Below are 21,533 nucleotides of genomic sequence, written 5' to 3' on the forward strand. Positions count from 1 at the left end.
TAGATGTTCTTTAGCAAAGTCCAATCTAGTCTTTCTATTCTTGAGGCTTATGAGTGGCTTGCACCTTGCAGTGCACCCTCTGGATTTACTTTCATGCCATCTTCTGTTTATGGTAGACTTGGATATCGAGACGCCCGCCTACCCGCTGGAGAGTGTTGTTCACTTGGTTGGCTGTTGTGAAGGGGTTTCTCTTCACTATGGAAATGAATCTGCGATCATCCACCACTGTTGTCTTCCGTGGACGTCCAGGTCTTTTTGCGTTGCCGAGTTCACCAGTGCTTGCTTTCTTTCTCAGGATGGACCAAACTGTAGATTTTGCCACTCGTAATATTGGAGCAATTGCTCGGATGGGTTTTTTCTGTTTTCGCAGCTTAAGGATGGCTTCTTTCACCTGCATGGAGAGCTCCTTTGACCGCATGTTGTCTGTTCACAGCAAAATCTTCCACATGCAAGCACCACACCTCAAATCAACTCCAGGCCTTTTATCTGCTTAATTGATAAGGACATAACGACGGACTTGACCACACCTGCCCATGAAATAGCCTTTGAGTCAATTGTCCAGTTACTTTTGAGCCCCTGAAATGAAGGGATTGTGTTCACAAAATGCTTTAGTGGCCTCACATTTTTATGCAATCGTTTTGTTCACCCCACTGAATTAAAGCTGAAAGTCTGCACTTTAACTGCATCGGAGTTGTTTCATTTCAAATTCATTGTGGTAATGTACAGAACCAAAATGAGAAAAACGTTGTCTCTGTCCAAATATTTATGGACCTAACTGTAGGTTTGCATTCTTTTAATTGTGAGACAGAAGTGTCGTCTCCATCTTGTCAAGGAGCATGTTTAAACATTTGAAAAAGAGATATGTTTGTTTGTAGTGTTTGAATAAAGTTCCTGTCTCTACAACCTCTTGTGTTTCTGTGCGAATCTGTGACCCAAGCATGAAAAAATATATATACGCCGTGGCACAACATTAGAGGCTTTGCCTCTAACGCTGATGTCTGAGGTCCGATTTCCTGAGAGGGAGTGCCGTGAGTGTGTACGCCTGATGAGCCCAGAATTAGGGTGAAACACGTGTCGCGTACTCTTTGCATTATTTGACAGTAAACTATTTCAACCATTCTATGATCTGCTTCTCACAACTGAAAGAGGGCACCGTGGCAGATGTTTGCCGACTTGCTGACCAACCACAAGTGTTACCTGGTAGGTAACCACCCATACAATCAGATTGTGATTCAGACTATGAATGTCATGAATATATATATATATATATATATATATATATACAGTGGGTACGGAAAGTATTCAGACCCCCTTCAATTTTTCACTGTTTGTCATATTGCAGCCATTTGCTAAAATCATTTAAATTAATTTTTTTCCCTCATTAATGTACACACAGCACCCCATATTGACAGACAAAAAAAAGAATTTTTGAAATTGTTGCAGATTTATTAAAAAAGAAAAACTGAAATATCACATGGTCCTAAGTATTCAGACCCTGTGCTCAGTATTTAGTAGAAGCACCCTTTTGAGCTAATACAGCCAGGAGTCTTCTTGGGAAAGATGCAACAAGTTTTTCACACCTGGATTTGGGGATCCTCTGCCATTCCTCTCTGCAGATCCCCTCTCCAGTTCTGTCAGGTTGGATGGTAAACGTTGGTGGACAGCCATTTTCAGGTCTCTCCAGAGATGCTCAATTGGGTTTAAGTCAGGGCTCTGGCTGGGCCATTCAAGAACAGTCACAGAGTTGTTGTGAAGACACTCTTTCGTTATTTTAGCTGTCTTCCACAACCTCACCTTGGTAGCAGAGTTTGAAGCTGTTTCTGTTCCAGTTTATGACTGTGTTTCAACCTACGTGTGACATTGATGATCATTAGCACCTGTTTGGTAGAATTGGTTGATCAGACACCTGACTAGAATCCTACAAAATCCCTGACTTTGTGCAAGTGGACCTGTAAGAATTGATGCTGGTTTGAAGGCAAAAGGTAGTAACACCAAATATTGATTTGATTTAGATTTGTCTTTTGTTCGCTCACTTTGCATTTTGTAAATTGATAACAATAAACAATCATTATTTATATTTCTGAAAGCATTCTTTGTTTACTGCATTTTTTCCACACCTGCTTAAAACTTTTGCACAGTACTGTACACATAAAAAAACCTAACGTCTGTCTGTCCACTTTCCACATCAACTTAACAGATTTAGATCAGGTGTTTTTTGTGTATAATTTGCTTGAACCTTCTGGTTGATTTTACGACTTCTCTCATTTTGCTAAGAGTCAGATTTCACTTATGGTACTGATTTATTAGCGTGAATCTGAGAGAGAGATGGAGGGCAAGGGCAATGTGGGCATGGCCCTCTTCACTCATGTGCCATCCTCGGGGCATACCTCACCTCCGCTTAGCTAGCGATTGAGAGAACTACGTAATGAATTAAATTGGCTTTTTTTCTATAATTTGCTAAAACATTCTGGTTGATTTTGCGAATTTTCTCATTATAGTAAGAATCAGAATTTGTTTGTGATACTGAGACACGCAGTGGGCTGAGGGGGAGAGGGGCATGGCCCTCCTCAGTCACGCGGCAGTCAAGGGGTACTCCTTACCTCGGCTTAGGTAGCGAACGAAAGAAGTACTTAACGGATTTAAATTGGCATTTTATCTGTAATTTGCTTGAACATTCCGATTGATTTTGTGACTTCTCTCATTGCGCCAAGAATCATAGTTTGCTTGTGGTATCGAGACATGCAGTAGGCTGAGGGGAGGGTGGCAGTGCCTCAGGGCATTCCTTACTTCCACTTAGCTAGTGAACGAGAGAAGAACTTAATGGATTTAAATTGGCATTTTTTATGTAATTTGCTTGAACATTCTGGTTGATTTTGCGACTTGTCTCATTGTGCTAAGAATCAGAGTTCGCTTACAGGAGCGATTATATTTGTTTTAATCTGAGAGAGATGCTGAGGGGAAGGGGAAGCGTGAAGTCAGGAGTGGAGAGCCGGTCTAACTTGGTGTTTTGGAGTGTACCTGACCTCTCATTAACTAGCCATACCTTTTTGTTTATTGATTTTTAAAGTTTGTCCTGTTTCAGTGCTACGTGGGGGACAGCTAGTCTGGCAATAAAGAAAGGTGAAGGTCTCAGGAATGCTGATCTGCTCAGGTCCCCAAAGCAATCCAAAATTTTGGACATGTCTGCTATTGCACAATGAGAGCAGCAGCAGGCTGTGGAATTAAAGAACGGGTTTAATGAACGATGAGACTCTGTGCCTGATGAAGGCAATGATTGGGGTTTGAGGCCCTGACTTAGGTGGTCTTCTGTTGGCTCAATCACCTCACATTTCATTTCAGGTGCCATTTAAGGAAAGAAATGAAACAAGTCAAGTAAAATGAAAGTGTAATGGAGTTAATTAGTCACAAAAACAGATTACTAATTAAGAAAAGGGTTAGAATGAAAGGTTGGAGCCACTGTGGTCCTGTAGGACTGGAGTTGTGGACCCCTGCTAGTTGCAAATACTGTAATTCTGAATTGTTCTGTTATCTATTATTATTGTAATGGGATATTTTATGATCAGAAGGATCGGGTAACTTGGTGTTCTCTGGGCCTACTGACATTTATGTCCAAATTATTTCTTATCTTCTTAGAGAGTTGAGGCTTGGGGAGGACTTTTAAAAAAAAAAATAGGATATCGAGGAAGTGTTTGTGTCATTTTTGGGCATAATAAGAAATAAATTGTTATTTAATATGTGGGTGGTTAGTTGGGGAAAAAATACAATAGGGCTTAGGTGTTGGTTTAACTCACTCTGTTCCTCTTTTTGTAAGTATAGCAGCAGAGCCACGGCACAAATCTGGGGGTCATTACAGGGGTGCTTCTTGTTCTGGCACTGAGTTTAGAATCCCACAAGTAGGATAAACAGGTGAGAGTGGGGGCATCGCCCTGTCATAGCAGTCAGCTGTAAGTATGAAATGGTGACATTGTTCTGTATCTGGTAAGGAAATACTTCATCCCACTGGGGGTGGGGGGGGGGGGGTTGTATCATCTGTAGAAACATCCATTGCAAATCCACACCTTGTTTTGGGGTGGGGGTTTAATTATCTTTTTAGAGATTTGGGATGGGGTCTGTGAAAAGGCAGGGCATGTTAAAGTTAATGGTATTATAAATTGTTTGTGAAGAGTTGATGTCATGTTTTCTAGAGCTTTGGTGACACTTTATTCCTCCATCTTGGACAACTGAAGAGTAGAATGGCAGGATGCTGATTCCATCAATGTGGTCCCAAGAAGACAACTTTTATTATTTATTTTGTAAACCTATTCTGTTTGGAAATCTCTGAAGCTTCAGTGCCATCCCCACCACCCCAGTGGAATACCAATGAAGAAAGACACACTGGCAAGTCTGACAGTTGAAGCTCTGGTGTATTTTAATAATATGTCAAGTAATGCAAAGTAATTGTGGTTTTATTTTCTTTTTCAGTCAACTGAAAAGATACTAACAAGATACTAACAATAACACTGCTATCAATGTAAACCATCATTTATGAAGAGAGGAGCCCAGTGGTGGCAATGGAAGAATGTTTGGGAAGAAGTTGTCAAAGTGGTTTGTCACATCCTTGTAGTCATTGATTTTCAGGCTAGAAGGAGATCAAAAAAAGAAACTGGACATTAGAGACTGAGTGTTGATAATATTATCACACCAATTGCTGTTATTGTATTTGTAAATTGTACAAAGTTTCTGTGGTGACGTGTATGTAAATATATGTATTGTTTAATAAAGAAATGTTTGGGGTGTGTGAGCAGGCAGGCAGGCAGGCAGGCAGGCAGGCAGGCAGGCAGGCAGGCAGGCAGGCAGGCAGGCAGGCAGGCAGGCAGGCAGGCAGGCAGGCAGGCAGGCAGGCAGGCAGGCAGGCAGGCAGGCAGGCAGGCAGGCAGGCAGGCAGGCAGGCAGGCAGGCAGGCAGGCAGGCAGGCAGGCAGGCAGGCAGGCAGGCAGGCAGGCAGGCAGGCAGGCAGGCAGGCAGGCAGGCAGGCAGGCAGGCAGGCAGGCAGGCAGGCAGGCAGGCAGGCAGGCAGGCAGGCAGGCAGGCAGGCAGGCAGCCAGCCAGCCAGCCAGCCAGCCAGCCAGCCAGCCAGCCAGCCAGCCAGCCAGCCAGCCAGCCAGCCAGCCAGCCAGCCAGCCAGCCAGCCAGCCAGCCAGCCAGCCAGCCAGCCAGCCAGCCAGCCAGCCAGCCAGCCAGCCAGCCAGCCAGCCAGCCAGCCAGCCAGCCAGCCAGCCAGCCAGCCAGCCAGCCAGCCAGCCAGCCAGCCAGCCAGCCAGCCAGCCAGCCAGCCAGCCAGCCAGCCAGCCAGCCAGCCAGCCAGCCAGCCAGCCAGCCAGCCAGCCAGCCAGCCAGCCAGCCAGCCAGCCAGCCAGCCAGCCAGCCAGCCAGCCAGCCAGCCAGCCAGCCAGCCAGCCAGCCAGCCAGCCAGCCAGCCAGCCAGCCAGCCAGCCAGCCAGCCAGCCAGCCAGCCAGCCAGCCAGCCAGCCAGCCAGCCAGCCAGCCAGCCAGCCAGCCAGCCAGCCAGCCAGCCAGCCAGCCAGCCAGCCAGCCAGCCAGCCAGCCAGCCAGCCAGCCAGCCAGCCAGCCAGCCAGCCAGCCAGCCAGCCAGCCAGCCAGCCAGCCAGCCAGCCAGCCAGCCAGCCAGCCAGCCAGCCAGCCAGCCAGCCAGCCAGCCAGCCAGCCAGCCAGCCAGCCAGCCAGCCAGCCAGCCAGCCAGCCAGCCAGCCAGCCAGCCAGCCAGCCAGCCAGCCAGCCAGCCAGCCAGCCAGCCAGCCAGCCAGCCAGCCAGCCAGCCAGCCAGCCAGCCAGCCAGCCAGCCAGCCAGCCAGCCAGCCAGCCAGCCAGCCAGCCAGCCAGCCAGCCAGCCAGCCAGCCAGCCAGCCAGCCAGCCAGCCAGCCAGCCAGCCAGCCAGCCAGCCAGCCAGCCAGCCAGCCAGCCAGCCAGCCAGCCAGCCAGCCAGCCAGCCAGCCAGCCAGCCAGCCAGCCAGCCAGCCAGCCAGCCAGCCAGCCAGCCAGCCAGCCAGCCAGCCAGCCAGCCAGCCAGCCAGCCAGCACCTCATTGAAATACATTTTCAGCTCAGAGGCTTCTGCTGACATTTCCTCTTTTGATCTCCACTTTTCTGGAATATCTTCCACTTGTTGATCATGTTTTTGGAGCTGTAACATAAAATAATATGTATAAGGCATAGTGACTATTGTAGACCACCCTAAAATGGCTACAAAGGGAGCTTGGCTAACATTACATGATGAGCAAAGAACATTTAAACCCTTTTGAGGGGGTCCAGTGTAATACACCTTGAAATCAGCTATAAATCAAAACTGACTGAACCAACTAATAACAATGAGTGATGTTTCCTCCATTACTTGTCTCAAGTTCCATAACACACATCAGGACTCTGCTCATGGCTGAGGTGTCCCAGTGTTTCCTATCTGCTGACAGAGCTTTTCAAAATGTTGCTCAAGCATTGTGATAAGAGTGAGGGCTCCTGCTGATTCCCACCTCTAAAACAAACGGGAAAGTTGGATGGAGATGTAATTACAAGTCATTCTGATAAAGTTTGCCAAAGATGACACCATGATAAGCTTTACTTGTTACATTAAACCAAACAAATTGCCCTTCTACACTGAAGAGAGCTCTGAAAGCTTCTCTAAAACCTCACACTGTAAGTGCAGCTTCATCATCTCTGTGTGAATTATGTCAGGTTCAGATATGAAGATGGATTCCAATTAACATGCTGAGAAGCCTGCAGCTATCATTTTGTGGAAAGGTTTAAAATCAAGTCCAGATCTAACACAAACATTTCAAGGCACTTAAAACACAAGAAAGTGCATCACATTTAATCAACTGCAAATTAATCAAATTCATCTTCCAACTCAATGGAGGACATTTGCTTTTACTTGACTTCTTTATGACAAATGAACTGTTCATGATGACCTGCCAGAACTTGTGTTGAGTCTTACATTTGTGTAACATCCCTTGCCTACTTGGATACTAGAAAGCATCACTAATTCTTAAATTAAAGGACAGCTAATGCTGATCTACAGTGCCCTCCATGAAGATTGGGACAAACATTCCCATTTTCCTTGATTTCCCCCTCTGCTCCACCTTCATTTAAGTTTATTTGCCAACATTTCAATCACACAACACTTTCTCTACACAGTTCCCCAATGTTTGGGACTCTTGGTGTCTCAGGTGCCCTTCATAAAACAACTCGGCCTGCTAGGACACTTTAAAGTGTGCAGTTGCTCAACAACAGCTGTGACACTGGAAGTCAAAGAAGCCATCATGAAAGCATGACAATAACACCATTGGAGACACCATAGGGTGACCACAATCAACTGTCTGGAACATCATTAAAAAGAAAGAACACACTGGTGGCCTCAGTAATCACAAAGAGACTGGTAGGCCACCACTGACAACAGAAGAAGCCTCACTCTGATAAAGATAAAGCCCCCCATGCCCATGTGACAGTCTTCAGGGGGCTGATGTGTGTCAGAGACGACTACCAGCAGAAGACTTCATGAACACAAACACAGAGGAGGTCACACTGCAAGATGAACACAACTAAAACAGGACGGGCAGATTACCCAGAATTCTGCAGGCTCTCTGACATCCCTTTTCACAAACTGTAAAGGTCTGGTGGAGAGATGAGACAAACATGGACCTCATCAGAGTGATAGCAATAATAATAATTTTAATAATTTTTTGCATTTATATAGCACTTTTCTCACTACTCAAAGCGCTGAGCAATTGCATGTTAAGGGCCTTGCTTAAGAGCCCAACAGAGCAGAGTCCCTATTGGCATTGATGGGATTCAAACCGGCAACCTTCCAATTGCCAGTGCAGATCTCTAGCCTCAGAGCCACCACTCCGCCAAGAGCAAAGTGTGGTGACGACAAGGAACTGGTAAAGCAGACCACCTCAGCTGTTAAACATGCCAATGCTGGGGGTGTCATGGCATGGCCATGTATGGCTGGCACAGGTCCTGGCACTTCCTTTCATTAGTGACTTAATTGAATTGAATTCTCTGAGGGGTACAGAAACATCTGATCTACTTGAGTTGCAATCACTGCCTCCAAACTCACTGGACAGCACTTCATCCTACCACAAGACAAACACACTGCTGAGGACACACAGCAAAGCTACGAAATAGAAAAATTCTGGAATGGCCAAGCCAGTCACCTGATATCAATCCAATTGAAGAGAAAACTTGAGGGTACAAGCCCCTCGAAACAAGAAGGAGCTGAGGATGGTGGCATCAGAGGCTTGGCAGAGAAGACCCTCAGCACCTGGTGATGTCTGTGAATGGCAGATTTCAACCAGTCATTGCATGTGAGGGACATGTGACAAACCTACCATTGCTGTGACACCAAACATGATGGTGCCCTGATAAGGTTTGGCACATAGGGACAGTGCATGGGAATCCCCTTAAATGAAAGTCTCCATCTAGGATATCGGGTTTGGTGTGGACTTTTAAACTGCACAGCTGAGGGGGGAACTGAAACACACAGGCATCTTTGTCCTGAACATTATAGAGACCTATGGAGCTGAAGGTTCAAACAAAATATCAACACAGCCCCTGATTCGGTACAAAATAAATCGACAATAAGTTTTGTACCATTGTGGATTTTACATTTATTTTTTGACTCACACAAACATACAGCAAGTGACCTTAATCTCACCAGGGCTCATAGCCAACTTTAAAACAAAAGGGCAACACTTAAGGAAGCACTTTAACATCCACACATATCCTCCTCTTTCACTTTTAAAGCTGCCATTCAAATAGAAGACCAGGAAGACACCTCGGGCTCTAGCGATTACTTTATAACCTGTGAACAGATGGGCGCCTGCACCTGTGACCAAGAATTACCAGATTGGTTTACAGCTCAGCAAAGCAAGGTAACCAGAGACACTTAAACAGACCAAAGACACGGAGCGAGGACAGACAGACAGAGGTGTGTGACATCACGTGGTCCAAGTGGGACTGGAAAATAAATAGAGCTTGTCTAACGAAGGAGAAGAGAAGAGAGAGCGGCATCAGGAGACGGGGCAGAGGTGTACAACCGTTTGGTGTAATCGTCAGCCTAAAACTCTCATTAACAACGTCAATCACTAAATCAACATGCTGCCCGCTGACATTCATCTCTGATTTTTTTAATTTTCCATTAGCTTATTCAAAAAACATACAGTCCATCCAGAAAGTATTCCCAGCGCTTCATCACTTTTTCCACATTTTGTTATGTTACAGCCTTATTCCAAAATGGATTCAATTAATTTTTTTCCTCAGAATTCTACACACAACACCCCATAATAACAATGTGAAAAAAGTTTACTTGAGGTTTTTGCAAATTTATTAAAACTAAAAGAATTGAGAAAACACATGTACATAAGTATTCACAGCCTTTGCCATGAAGCTCAAAACTGAGCTCCAGTGCCTCCTGTTTCCCCTGATCATCCTTGAGATGTTTCTGAAGCTTAATTGGAGTCCACCTGTGGTAAATTCAGTTGACTGGACATGATTTGGAAAGGCACACACCTGTCTATAGAAGGTCCCACGGTTGACAGTTCATGTCAGAGCACAAACCAAGCATGAAGTCAAAGGAATTGTCTGTAGACCTCCGAGACAGGATTGTCTCGAGGCACAAATCTGGGAAAGGTTACAGAAACATTTCTGCTGCTTTGAAGGTCCCAATGAGCACAGTGGCCTCCATCATCCATAGGGGGAAGAAGTTCAAAACCACCAGGACTCTTCCTAGAGCTGGCCGGCCATCTAAACTGAGCAATCTGGGGAGAAGGGCCTTAGTCAAGGAGGTGACCAAGAACCCGATGGTCACTCTGTCACAGCCTTCACTAATGGAACAATGAATTCCGAATTATATCAGGGAATTCGAAAGGAAAACATCAGGACATCTGTCCATGAACTGAATCTCAAGAGAAGGTGGGTCATGCGGCAAGACAACGACCCAAAGCACACAAGTCGTTCTATCAAAGAATGTCTAAAGAAGAATAAAGTGAATGTTTTGGAATGGCCAAGTCAAAGTCCTGACCTTAATCCAATCGAAATGTTGTGGAAGGACCTGAAGCAAGCAGTTCATGTGAGGAAACCCACCAACATCCTTGAGTTGAAGCTGTTCTGTACAGAGGAATGGGCTCAAATTCCACCATGCCAGTGTGCAGAACTGATCAACAGTCACTGGAAACGTTTACTTGTAGTTATCGCTGCAAAGGGGGGTCACACCAGCAAAGGGTCACATACTTTTGCCACTCACGAATATGTCATATTTGATCATTTTCCTTAATAATTGCATGACCAAGTATAATATTTTTGTCTCATTTGTTTAACTGGTTTCTCTTTATCTACTTTTAGGACTTGAGTGAAAATCTGATGATGTTTTAGGTCCTATTTATGTGTAGAAATGTAGAAAATTCTAAAGGGTTCACAAACTTTCAAGCACAACTGTAGTATGGCTCCATTGTCTAATTAAGGATACTTATGTAATAAGAGACTGCTATAGAATATTGTGAGATCCAGTACGGCAGAAATTTATGTAAGTAGAGACTCCTGTAGAATATTGTCAGATCTAGTATGGCTCCATTGTCTAATTAAGGATATTTCTGTAAGTATTGCCTCCTGTAGAGTTAGTTCCATTACGGATCGGTCGAGCCCCGGGTTAACAACGACTGCCACCAGTACTGTTAGCCAACAAGGTGCTGGTGGAAATTGGGCTACTGTTGGCCGAAAAAGAAGAAGAGGAGAGGGGAGACGCATCCAGAGGAAAGGTAAAGAGAGTGGAACTGACGGTAGGAACTTTGAATGTTGGCAATATGATTGGTAAGGGGAGACAGCTGATGTGATGGAGAGAAGGAAGGTTGATATATTGTGCGTGCTAGAAACTAAAAGGCCAGGTGGATCGGTGGGGGGTTCAAATTGTTCTATCATGGTGTGGATAGGAGGAGAAATGGCATAGGAGTTATTCTAAAGGAACAGTGTGTCAAGAGTGTTTTGGAGGTGAAAAGAGTGTCAGACAGAGTGTGTGATGATGAATGTTGTTAGTTAATATGCACCACAAGTTGAGTGTGCAATGGATGAGAAAGAAGATTTTTGGAGTGAGTTGGATGAAGTGATGAACAGCATACCCAAGGGACAGAAAGTGGTGATTGGAGCGGATTTCAATGGATATGTTGGTGAAGAGAACAGAGGAGATGAGTAGGTGATGGGTAGGTATGGTGTCAAGGAGAGGAATGAAGAAGGTCAGATGGTAATGGGTTTTGCAAAAAGGATGGACATGGCTGTGGTGAATACATATTTTAAGAACAGGGAGGAACATAGGGTGACGTACAAGAGTGGAAGAAGATGCACACACAGGTAGATGACATCCTCTGCAGAAGAGTTGATCTTAAGGACATTGAAGACTACAAAGTGGTGGCAGTGGAAAGTGTAGTTAAGCAGCATAGGAAGGTGGTCTGTAGGATGACATTGGAGATCAAGAAAAAGAAGAGAGTGAGGGCAGAGCCAAGGATCAAATGATGGAAGTTGAAAAAGGAAGACTGCAAGGTTGAGTTTAGGGAGGAGGTGAGACAGTCACTGGGTGGCAGTGAAGAGTCACCAGACAGCTGGGAAACTACAGCAGATGTAGTAAGGGTGACAGCAAGAAGGGTGCTTGGTGTGACATCTGCAAAGAGGAAACCTGGTGGTGGAATTAGGAAGTACAGGAGAGTATACAGAGGAAGAGGATGGCAAAGAAGAAGTGGGATAGTCAGAGAGATGAAGAAAGTAGACAAGAGTACAAAGAGATAAGGCGCAAGGTGAAGAGAGAGGTGACAAAGTCTAAAGAAAAGGCGTATGATGAGTTGTATGAGAGGTTGGACACTAAGGAGGGAGAAAAGGACTGGTGGGCTACAGAGAGGGGCCGAGCTGGGAAAGATGTGCAGCAGGTTAGGGTGATAAAGGATAAAGATGGAAACATACTCGCAAGTGAGGAGAGTGTGTTGAGAAGATAGAAAGAGGACTGTGAGAGGCTGATGAATGAAGAGAACGAGAGAGAAGAGGCTGGATGATGTGGAGATAGTGAGTCAGGAAGTGCAACGGATTAGCAAGGAGGAAGTAAGGACAGCGATGAAGAGGATGAAAAATGGAAAGGCCGTTGGTCCAGATGACATACCTATGGAAGCATGGAGGTGTTTAGAAGAGATGGCAGTGGAGTTTTTAACCAGATTATTTAATGGAATCTTGGAAAGTGAGAGGATGCCTGAGGAGTGGAGAAGTGTACTGGTGCCGATATTTAAGAATAAGGAGGACATGCAGGACTGCAGTCACTACAGGGGCATAAAATTGATGAGCCACAGCATGAAGTTATGGAAAAGAGTAGTGGAAGATCAGTTAAGAAGTGAGGTGAAGATCAGTGAGCAGCAGGATGGTTTCATGTCAGCTAAAGAGCACCACAGATGTGATGTTTGCTTTGAGGATGTTGATGGAGAAGTTTAGAGAAGGCCAGAAGGAGTTGCATTGTGTCTTTGTGGACCTGGAGAAAGCAAATGACAGGGTGACAAGAGAGGAGCTGTGGTATTGTATGTGGAAGTCAGGAGTGGCAGAGAAGTACATAAGAGTTGTACAGGATATGTATGGGGGAAGTTTGACAGTTCTGAGGTCTGCAGTGGCAGTGACGGAGGTGGGATTACATCAGGGATCAGCTCTGAGCCCTTTCTTATTGGCAATGGTGATGGACAGGTTGACAGACGAGATTAGACAGGAGTCCCCGTGGACTGTGATGTTTGCTGATGACATTGTGATCTGCAGGTTAAGGAGACCCTGGAGAGGTGGAGATCTGCTCTAGAGAGGAGAGGAATGAAGGTCAGTAGGAACACCAAGACAGAATACATGTGTGTGAGTGAGAGGGAGGTCAGTGGAATGGTGAGGATGAGGGGAGTAGAGTTGGCAAACAGTACAGAGTAATGGGGAGTGTGGAAGAGAGGTGAAAAAGAGAGTGCAGGCAGGGTGGAGAAGAATAACACTAATGATTTGTGACAGACGGGTATCAGCAAGAGGGGAAGATCTACAGGACAGTAGCGAGACCAGCTATGTTATATGGGTTAGAGATGGTGGCACTGACCTGAAAGCAGGAGACAGAGCTGGAAGTGTCAAAGTTAAAGATGCTAAGATTTGCATTGGGTGTGATGAGGATGGACAGAATTAGAAATGAGGACATTAGAGGGTCAGCTCAAGTTGGATGGTTGGGAGACAAAGTCAGAGAGGCGAGACATGTGCAGAGGAGAGATGAGGGGTATAATCTATCTATCTAATGAGAGAAGGGTGCTAAGGATAGAGCTGCCAGGCAAGAGGAGCAGAGGAAGGCCTAAGAGAAGGTTTATGGATGGGGTGAGAGAGGACATGTAAGTGATGGGTGTAACAGAAGAAGAGGACGAGGACAGCAGGAGATGGAAGATGATCCGCTGTGGCGACCCCAAATGGGAGCAGCCGAAAGAAGAAGAAGACAACACTCCAGTAGAATATTGTGAGACGTATTCTCCATTGTCTACTTCACTCACCCAGCCAGCAGCCACACTACCAGGACCCCTGGCCTGGATAAATTACTGAGGAGGACCTACTTATACCAAGTCCTACCTCTGACAAATAATATCCCCCCCCCGACCCAACAATCGATGGTTAAACACAAGCAAAAAATACAAGATATGTAAATCAAGTGCAGTAATATAATCAATGACAAATACAATAATACAAATCCCCGACGTAAAAAATATCTACATATATCCCTCCACCATACCAGCACCATATACACAATAAGAAAACCTCCCGTATAACAAACACACAATACAAATAATGCCAATGAATGATTACTGAAATGTTAACGAACGAGAAAATGAGTCCAGGTAAATAACTGTTCAAAAATGTTTGAATACAGAACGATCTGACCGTGCTTCCTCGGTGATGGTGGAAAATAATGTCCAACCCTGGGGTTTCTGGCGATGAATGCGTTGTAGTAAATGCGGCTGAATGAGAAGCAAACTGGGAAGAAGGCGCAATGTGAATAAAGGCAGATAAATAATCTGTGGTTTGCTAGGTGAATCTCCGTCTCTCCCTCTTCTTTCCCTCCTTACTGTTTAAATAATAATGAGACGGATGTAACTGGCAAAACTCCGGTTCTGACGTTTCCAGGGGTCACTGCCTCCCCGCAACATCCTTCCCCGTTTCTCATTTAAACAAACACATACCAGTTTAAATGGGGTGCTGTGATGAGACGAGACGAGACGCGACAGGGTGCAAACACCATAAACAACAACACATATGTGTCTCCGCTACACAGAGGTGCTTACAAGATCACACACTCTGATCACAGTCACTCATCATTGAGGATGAGGCAGCCAATCGTGTCAGGGAGCATACACTGTTACAGCCAATCAAATGTGTACACAGAATCCCACATATGCAGTTCAACATTAGTTTGGCTCATCTGAGGGACACAACAGAAGGGTACTGACAGAGGATGTGACATCAGAGGTGGAGACACATGTGACTGTTTCATCTGGACATTGGAGAACAAGAATGTAATCTGTGAATAAATAACACTGATCACTAGATCAAAAGCTGCCCAGGATAACATCCACGAGGTCAGGTCAGGGAGCATGCACTGGTACAGCACGTTGCCGCACCCATCACATAACAAAACAGCTCAGAAACCTGGTTGGCACACGTGGTCCAGTAAAGTGACCCCCTATCTGCCACAGCCAGGTGTGATGTGGGTGTCCCTTTGGCCTGGTCCAGCCACTGAGTTCCTCAACAATGAGCCGGACCACCCTCGGGGAATGGCGCCACATGGCCGTAGTGCCGTAAGTGATGCTCCCTCACGATGCAGGTCATGTGCCTCATCCGGGACCCCATGGGCAACACAAAGTCAAACCAGCAGGACCCAAGGATTCTCTGAATAGACACAGGAGTCGAGTCTTCATCTCAGGTCACTGGATGGCGTCCATGTCTCACAAACAGGACTCTACAGACTATTAAAGACGTTTGCATTGATACTGTAGATATAAAGTCAGTAGATGGATTGGAAGAGCATTGGGGGGTCATGAGGTCACAGGAAAGGGGTGTGTGGCGCTCCCAATATCTGCAAAAGGTCCGATTCTTATAACGTCCACCCCTGGCTTTTCTTAGACTTTGCTTTCTATTTTATTCTCTATTCTAGTTTCTTCTATATCCTATTGCTAGACATTAATAAATACCGCGTTGCTTTTAGATGGGAAAGATTGCCCCTTTCTTACCCACAGAGTTTATTAAGACTGCTGAGGTTCCCTCGCAATAATCAGAACAACTGGGATAAAAGTACAACATTGTTTGGCAGGTAAGTGACATTTAACCAAAGGAGGTGCCCCCTCTGTGCGTGTCACGAGAACACCCGCATGTTTGTTAGAGTGGGTGACAGCGAGTCCCCATCTAGAGAATCTTACACCGAATATTGAGGAGTGACTGGCAGCTGGCACCACTCGAGACTTCATCTGGCTAGGATCTCAACATGTATGTGTCTGAAGAGAATTGTGGTACTTGGCGCCACTCGACACTTTGGTCTGGATGGGATCGCTGTGTGTGTGTTACTTTTCAAGGGCAGAAGTAGATGAACCCGATAAGCACATCTGGGAAGTCTGACAAACGTCACAGTAATACACAGGGGTCCGGTCAGGTCAGGTTGAGGGGAATGTGCTGGCACAGCGAGTTGCCATACCCACCACTCATTGAAACAGCTTGGGATCCCAGTTGGCAACTCCCCAGACAGACACGCGGGTACAGTCCCACCCTCTGGAAATGACCCTCTTTCTGCCACAGCCAGGTGTTACGTGGGTGTCCCCTTGGCCTGGTGCAGCTACTCGGGTCCTGTGTGCCAGGTCACCCTCAGGTAATGGCACCGCAAGGCCGTAACTGACATTCCCTCACAATGCAGGTCATGTGCCTCATTCGGGACTCCGTGAGCAACACCAGCGGGACCCAAGGATTCTCTGAAGAGACACCATAATTAATAATTCTTTACATTTATATAGCGCTTTTCTGACTACTCAACGCGCTCTCCACACAGGGAGGACCCGGGAATCGAACCCACAATCTCCTTACTGCAAAGCAGCAGCTACCACTGCACCACCTGTGAAGGAGTCCAGTCTTCATCTCGGGTCACTGGATAGCGTCCATGTCTCACAAACCAGGGCTCTGAAGACTTGGACCTTTGTCCTTTTGCTGATATCAGGAGCTCCATACACCCCTTTCTAGTGACCCCATGCTTTCCCAATCCATCTAGTGATTTCATAGGAAGAGTCACCAGAAACATGAATGTCACTGCCGAGGTAAGCAAACCCCTCAATGACGAGGTCGACACTCTCTCCACAGACAGACACACTGCTGATGGCTGTGCCCACGAGGTCATTAAAGACCTGGATTGTTGGTTTCTATCAGGACCCCCTTCAAGCCCAGACACTCTCAAGACCCCTGATCAAAGCCTCCAATACACAGGTGCCATGGAAATAAAGAAGACAGAAATACCCAGCATGCAGCTCTTTAGTGTGGAACGGAAGAAAGCAATAAAGCAAGAACACTTGTCATCCATCCTGTGATTAACAGTCGGCAGCACCGACATTTGTGGGAATAAAATTACCAACACATAAACATCAAGCTTCTTGAATGACCCTGACCACATCCAAAAATAATTGAGTCCAAAGTGTTTGGAAAGCCAGATGGTAGTAAATTATTTGTGAGTTCCCTAAAGCTCTTTTGAATTTAATGGGATTTGCGCTAATGAGGAGGACCACAAGAAGAGGACTCGGCTCCCTGCAAAGTGGCGTTGGGTCTTTAACATGCAAACTGGCGACGCGGCGCACGCGGACACAATCAAAATGAACTCTCGTGTTAACCACACAGCCTGGCAGTGCAGTAGCGGTGCTGCCGACTACGCTTCATCTCCCCGTTACTGTTTAAATTAGTCTGAACATTTATTTTGAAATGAATACGATTGCCATTTTTGTCTATACTGAATGAACCATAATGACAAAGTGATGACATATTTTCAGAAAGGTTTGGCAAATTTATTACAAATCAAAAAGTGAAATCTCTCATTCCGAGAAGTATCCAGAACCTTCTTTCAGGACTTTGTAGAAATAGCAATTCCACCTTCAGGACTTCTTTGTGAAGTCTCCATAAGCTTTGCACACCTGGGATTGGGCAGTTAATCCCATTCTACCTGTCAAGTTCCGTTACATTGGATAAGTAGCGACTCAAAACTGCCATCTTCAGGCTCTATGTCTGTGCCACTCAACAACCCTAAGAGCCCCCTCAGCATTGTCGTGCCACAAGGTCTGAGATGGCATGAACTCTGGAGTGGGTTTTCTTCAAGGAGCCTCCCTGTCTTTGGCTGCATTCATCCTTCCATCAATTCTGACCAGTCTCCTTGTCCCTTTACCCCCACAGTATGATGATGATGATGCCATCACCATACGGATGGTATTAGGCAGGTGATGAGCAGTGCTTGGAGTTCTACCTAAAGACTTCATTTTTTGGTCTCTTCAGACCTGAGATTCTTTGTCCTCACACTCTCACAGCCCAGGTGGGCTGTCATATAACTTCTACTCAAGTGTGGCTTCCGTGTGTGGCCACTCTGACATAAATGCCTGATGGACAGAGTGCTACTGAGACGGTTGTCCTTTCAAAAAAATCTGTCATCTCAGCAGAGAACTTCTGAAACTCTCTTAGAGTGACCATTGGGCTCTTTACCACTTCCCTAACTTTTGCCCAGTTACTCAGTTTTGCCGGACAGCCCACTTCTCAGAAGAGTCCTGGTGGTTCTAATCTTCTTCTATTTCTCAATTATTGAGGCCACTCTGCTCCTGGGAGCTTTCTAAGCTTTCGATATCCCCTTGCCCTGATCCATACCTCATCACCATTTGACTGTGGAGGTCTACAGAGATGGCCATCCTTCCAACAGGTTCTCCCATCTCAGCAAAAAACTTCTGAAGCTGTCTTAAAGTTACCACTGGGGTCTTTACCACTCCCCTAAACAAGGCCGTTTTTGTCCGGTTACTCAGTTTTGCCACACAGCCCTACACTTCCCAGAAGAGTCCTGGTGGTTCCAATCTTCATCCATTTCTCAATTATTGAGGCCACTGTGATCCTGGGAGCACTCAAAGCTTTGGAAATCCCCTTGCCCTTTTTCCATACCTCTCTACAATTTCACTGTGGAGGTCTACAAAGATAGCCATCCTTCCACCATTGAGTGACCATTGGGCTCTTTATCACTTTCCTAACCTTTTCGCCCAGCTACTCAGTTTTGCTGAACACCCCACTTCTTCTCAGAAGACTCCTCCTGCTTTCTGTCTTCCAATCCATAAATGCCTGATTGACGGAGTGCTGTTGAAATGGCTGTCCTTTCGAGCGGTTCTCCCATCTCAGCAGAGGACTTCTGAAGCTCTCTTAGACTGACCATTGCGTTGACGGTCACCTCCCTGGCCAAGTTTGCACAGTTACTCTGCTTGTCTGGACAGCCAACTCTTGGAAGAGTCTTGGTGGTTTCAAACTGAGATCTTCCATTTCTCAATTATTGAGGCCACTCTGCTCCTGGGAGCTCTCAAAGCTTTCGATATCCCCTTGCCCTTTTCCATACCTTGCCACAATTTGACTGCGGAGGTCTACAGAGATGGCCATCCATCCAACAGGCTCTCCCATCTCAGCAGAAAACTTCTGAAGCTCTCTTAGAGTGACCATTGGGGTCTTTACCACTCCCCTAAACAAGGCAGTTTTTATCCGGTTACTCAGTTTTTGCCACACAGCCCACTTCCCAGAACAGTCCTGGTGGTTCCCGTCTTCTTCCATTTCTCAATTACTGAAGCTTCTCTGCTCCTGGGAGCTCTCAAAAGCTTTGAAAATCCACTTGCTCTGATCTGTACCTCTCCACAATTTGACTGTGGAGGTCTACAGAGATGGCCATCCTTCCAACAGATTGTCCCATCTCAGCAGAAAACTTCTACAGGTCTCTTAGAGTGACCATTGGTCTCTTTATCATTTCCCTAACTGTGGCCCTTTTTGCCTGGTTAATCAGTCCTTGCGGTTCCAAAATTCAGACTACTCTGCTCCTGGAAATACTCAAAGCTTTTGATATCCCCTTGCCCAGATCTATAGTCTACCTCACCACCATTTGACTGTAGAGGTCTACAGAGATGATCATCCTTCAAACAGGTTCTCCCATCTCAGCAGAGGACTTCTGAAGCTCAGTTAGACTAACCATTGCGTTCATGGTCACCTCCCTGACCCAGTTGCACAGTTTGTCTGTACAGTCAACTCTAGGAAGAGTCTTGGTGGTTCCAAACGTCTTCCATTTCTCAATTGTTGAGGCCACTTTGCTCTTGGGAGCTCTCAAAGTTTTGAAAATCCCCTTGCCCTTTTCCATACCTCTCCACAATTTGACTGTGGAGATCTACAGAGATGGCCATCCTTCCAACAGGTTCTCCCATTTCAGCAGAGAACTTCTGAAGCTCTCTTAGAGTGAACACTGGGGTCTTTACCACTCCCCTAAACAAGGCCATTTTTGTCCAGTTACTCAGCTTTGCCAGACAACCCACTTCCTAGAAGAGTCCTGGTGGTTCCAATCTTCTTCCATTTCTCAATTATTGAGGCCACTGTAATCCTGGGAGCACTCAAAGCTTTGGAAATCCCCTTGCCCTGATCCATACCTCTCCACCATTTGACTGTGGAGGTCTACAGAGATGGCCATCCTTCCAACAGGTTCTCCCATCTCAGCACAAAACTTCTGAAACTCTCTTAGAGTGACCATTGGGCTCTTTATCACTTTCCTAACCTTTTCGCCTGGCTACTCAGTTTTGCTGGACACCCCACTTCTTCTCAGAAGACTCCTCCTGGTTTCAATCTTCCAATCCATAAATGCCTGATTGACGGAGTGCTGTTGAAATGGCTGTCCTTTCAAAAGGTTCTCCCATCTCGGCAGAGGACTTCTGCAGCTCACTTAGACTGACCATTGGGTTCACAGTCACCTCCCTGGCCAAGTTTGCCCAGTTACTCTAGGAAGAGTCTTGGTGGTTCCAAACTTCTTCCATTTCACAATTCCGGAGGCCAGTGTGCTCCTGGGAATTGTACAAGCTTTAGAAATGGTTGGAGCCCCTTGCCGTCATCTACGCCTTGCCACAATTTGATCACGGAGGTCTAAAGAGAGTTCCTTGGACTTCATGGTTTGGTTTGTGTCCTGACATGAGGCATGAATTCTTGGACCTTCTACGCACAGGTGCCCGCATGTGCCTTTCTAGGAGACAGGCAGTCCATTCGGTTTGCCAAAGGTGGACTCCGATGAAGTTCTGGACACATCTCGAGGAGAATCACGGCCACCGGGATGCAGCTGAGCACAATTTGGAGTGTCACCAAAGAGTCTGACTACTCCTAGGAATGAGAGGTTTCTGATTTGTGATCAATGTGCAGACCTTTCTGAAAAGCTGGCTTTCACTTTGTCATTATGGGTCATTGAGGTTAGAATGATGGACAAGAATGGCAAAGGTGTCCATTTCAAATGAGTAAAGCGGGGGTCTCAAAATGCCAGTTCTGGAAGGCCACAGTGGCTGCAGGTTTTCATTCTAACCCTTTTCTTAATTAGTGACCTGTTTTTGCTGCTAATTAACTCCCTTTCCGTTCATTTTATTTGACATATTTTTTTTAAGATTTGTTCCCCCAAATTGCTTCATTTCTTCCCTTAAATGAAAGGTGAAGTGAGGGAGCCAACAGAAGACCAACTGAGTCAGGGCCTCAAACTCCGACCGGTTGCTTCATTAGTTGCCGATTTTTGTCATTCATTAAACTCGCTCTTTAATTCCACGGCTTGTTGATGCTCTCATTGTGCAATAGCAGACATGTCCAAAATTGTGGATTTTCTCTTTTCTAATGTTTTGTGGACCTGAGCAGATGAACGATCCTGAGACCTTCATCTTTCTTTATTTTCAGAAATTGCTAGAGATTGCTGGTCCTGTTTAGGCTCATTTTGTATCTCATTATTGTTTAGTGGGGCGGCACGTGGCTCAGTGGGTAGCGCTGCTGCCTGGCAGTAAGGAGACTTGGGTTCGCTTCCCGGGTCCTCCCAGCGTGGAGTTTGCATGTTCTCCCCGTGTCTGCATGGGTTTCCTCCCACAGTCCAAAGACATGCAGGTTAGGTGCATTGGCGATTCTAAATTGTCCGTAGTGGGTGTGTGTGTGCCCTGCAGTGGGGTGGCGCCCTGCCCGGGGTTTGTTTCCTGCCTTGAGCCCTGTGTTGGCTGGGATTGGCTCCAGCAGACCCCCGTGACCCTGTAGTTAGGATACAGCAGGTTGGATAATGGATGGATTATTGTTTGGCAGCTAATTAAAGAAAAAGAAACAATTGAGGGGTCTGAGTCTTCAAGAGCAAGTCAAATAAAATGAATTCAAAAGAAATTAATTAGCAGCAAAAACAGGTCACTGATTAAGAAAAGGGTTAGAATGAAAAC

At 46.0% G+C, this 21,533-nt stretch overlaps 1 protein-coding gene across 1 annotated transcript in view; it reads right to left on the reverse strand.

The window, feature by feature from the left end:
* Nucleotides 1-4,603: 4,603 nt before the first annotated feature.
* Nucleotides 4,604-21,533, reverse strand: part of fhit (fragile histidine triad diadenosine triphosphatase) — a 946,781-nt gene continuing 929,851 nt past the window's right edge. Inside the window, exons 6-7 of the mRNA XM_051921093.1 lie at nt 6,080-6,181; nt 4,604-4,618 (exon numbers count right to left, since the gene is read on the reverse strand). Coding sequence (XP_051777053.1) covers nt 4,604-4,618; nt 6,080-6,181 — 117 coding nt within the window. The remainder of the gene's footprint in view (nt 4,619-6,079; nt 6,182-21,533) is intronic.

The sequence above is a fragment of the Erpetoichthys calabaricus genome, chromosome 18, assembly GCF_900747795.2.
Source record: "Erpetoichthys calabaricus chromosome 18, fErpCal1.3, whole genome shotgun sequence".
Classification (NCBI taxonomy): Eukaryota; Metazoa; Chordata; class Cladistia; order Polypteriformes; family Polypteridae; genus Erpetoichthys; species Erpetoichthys calabaricus.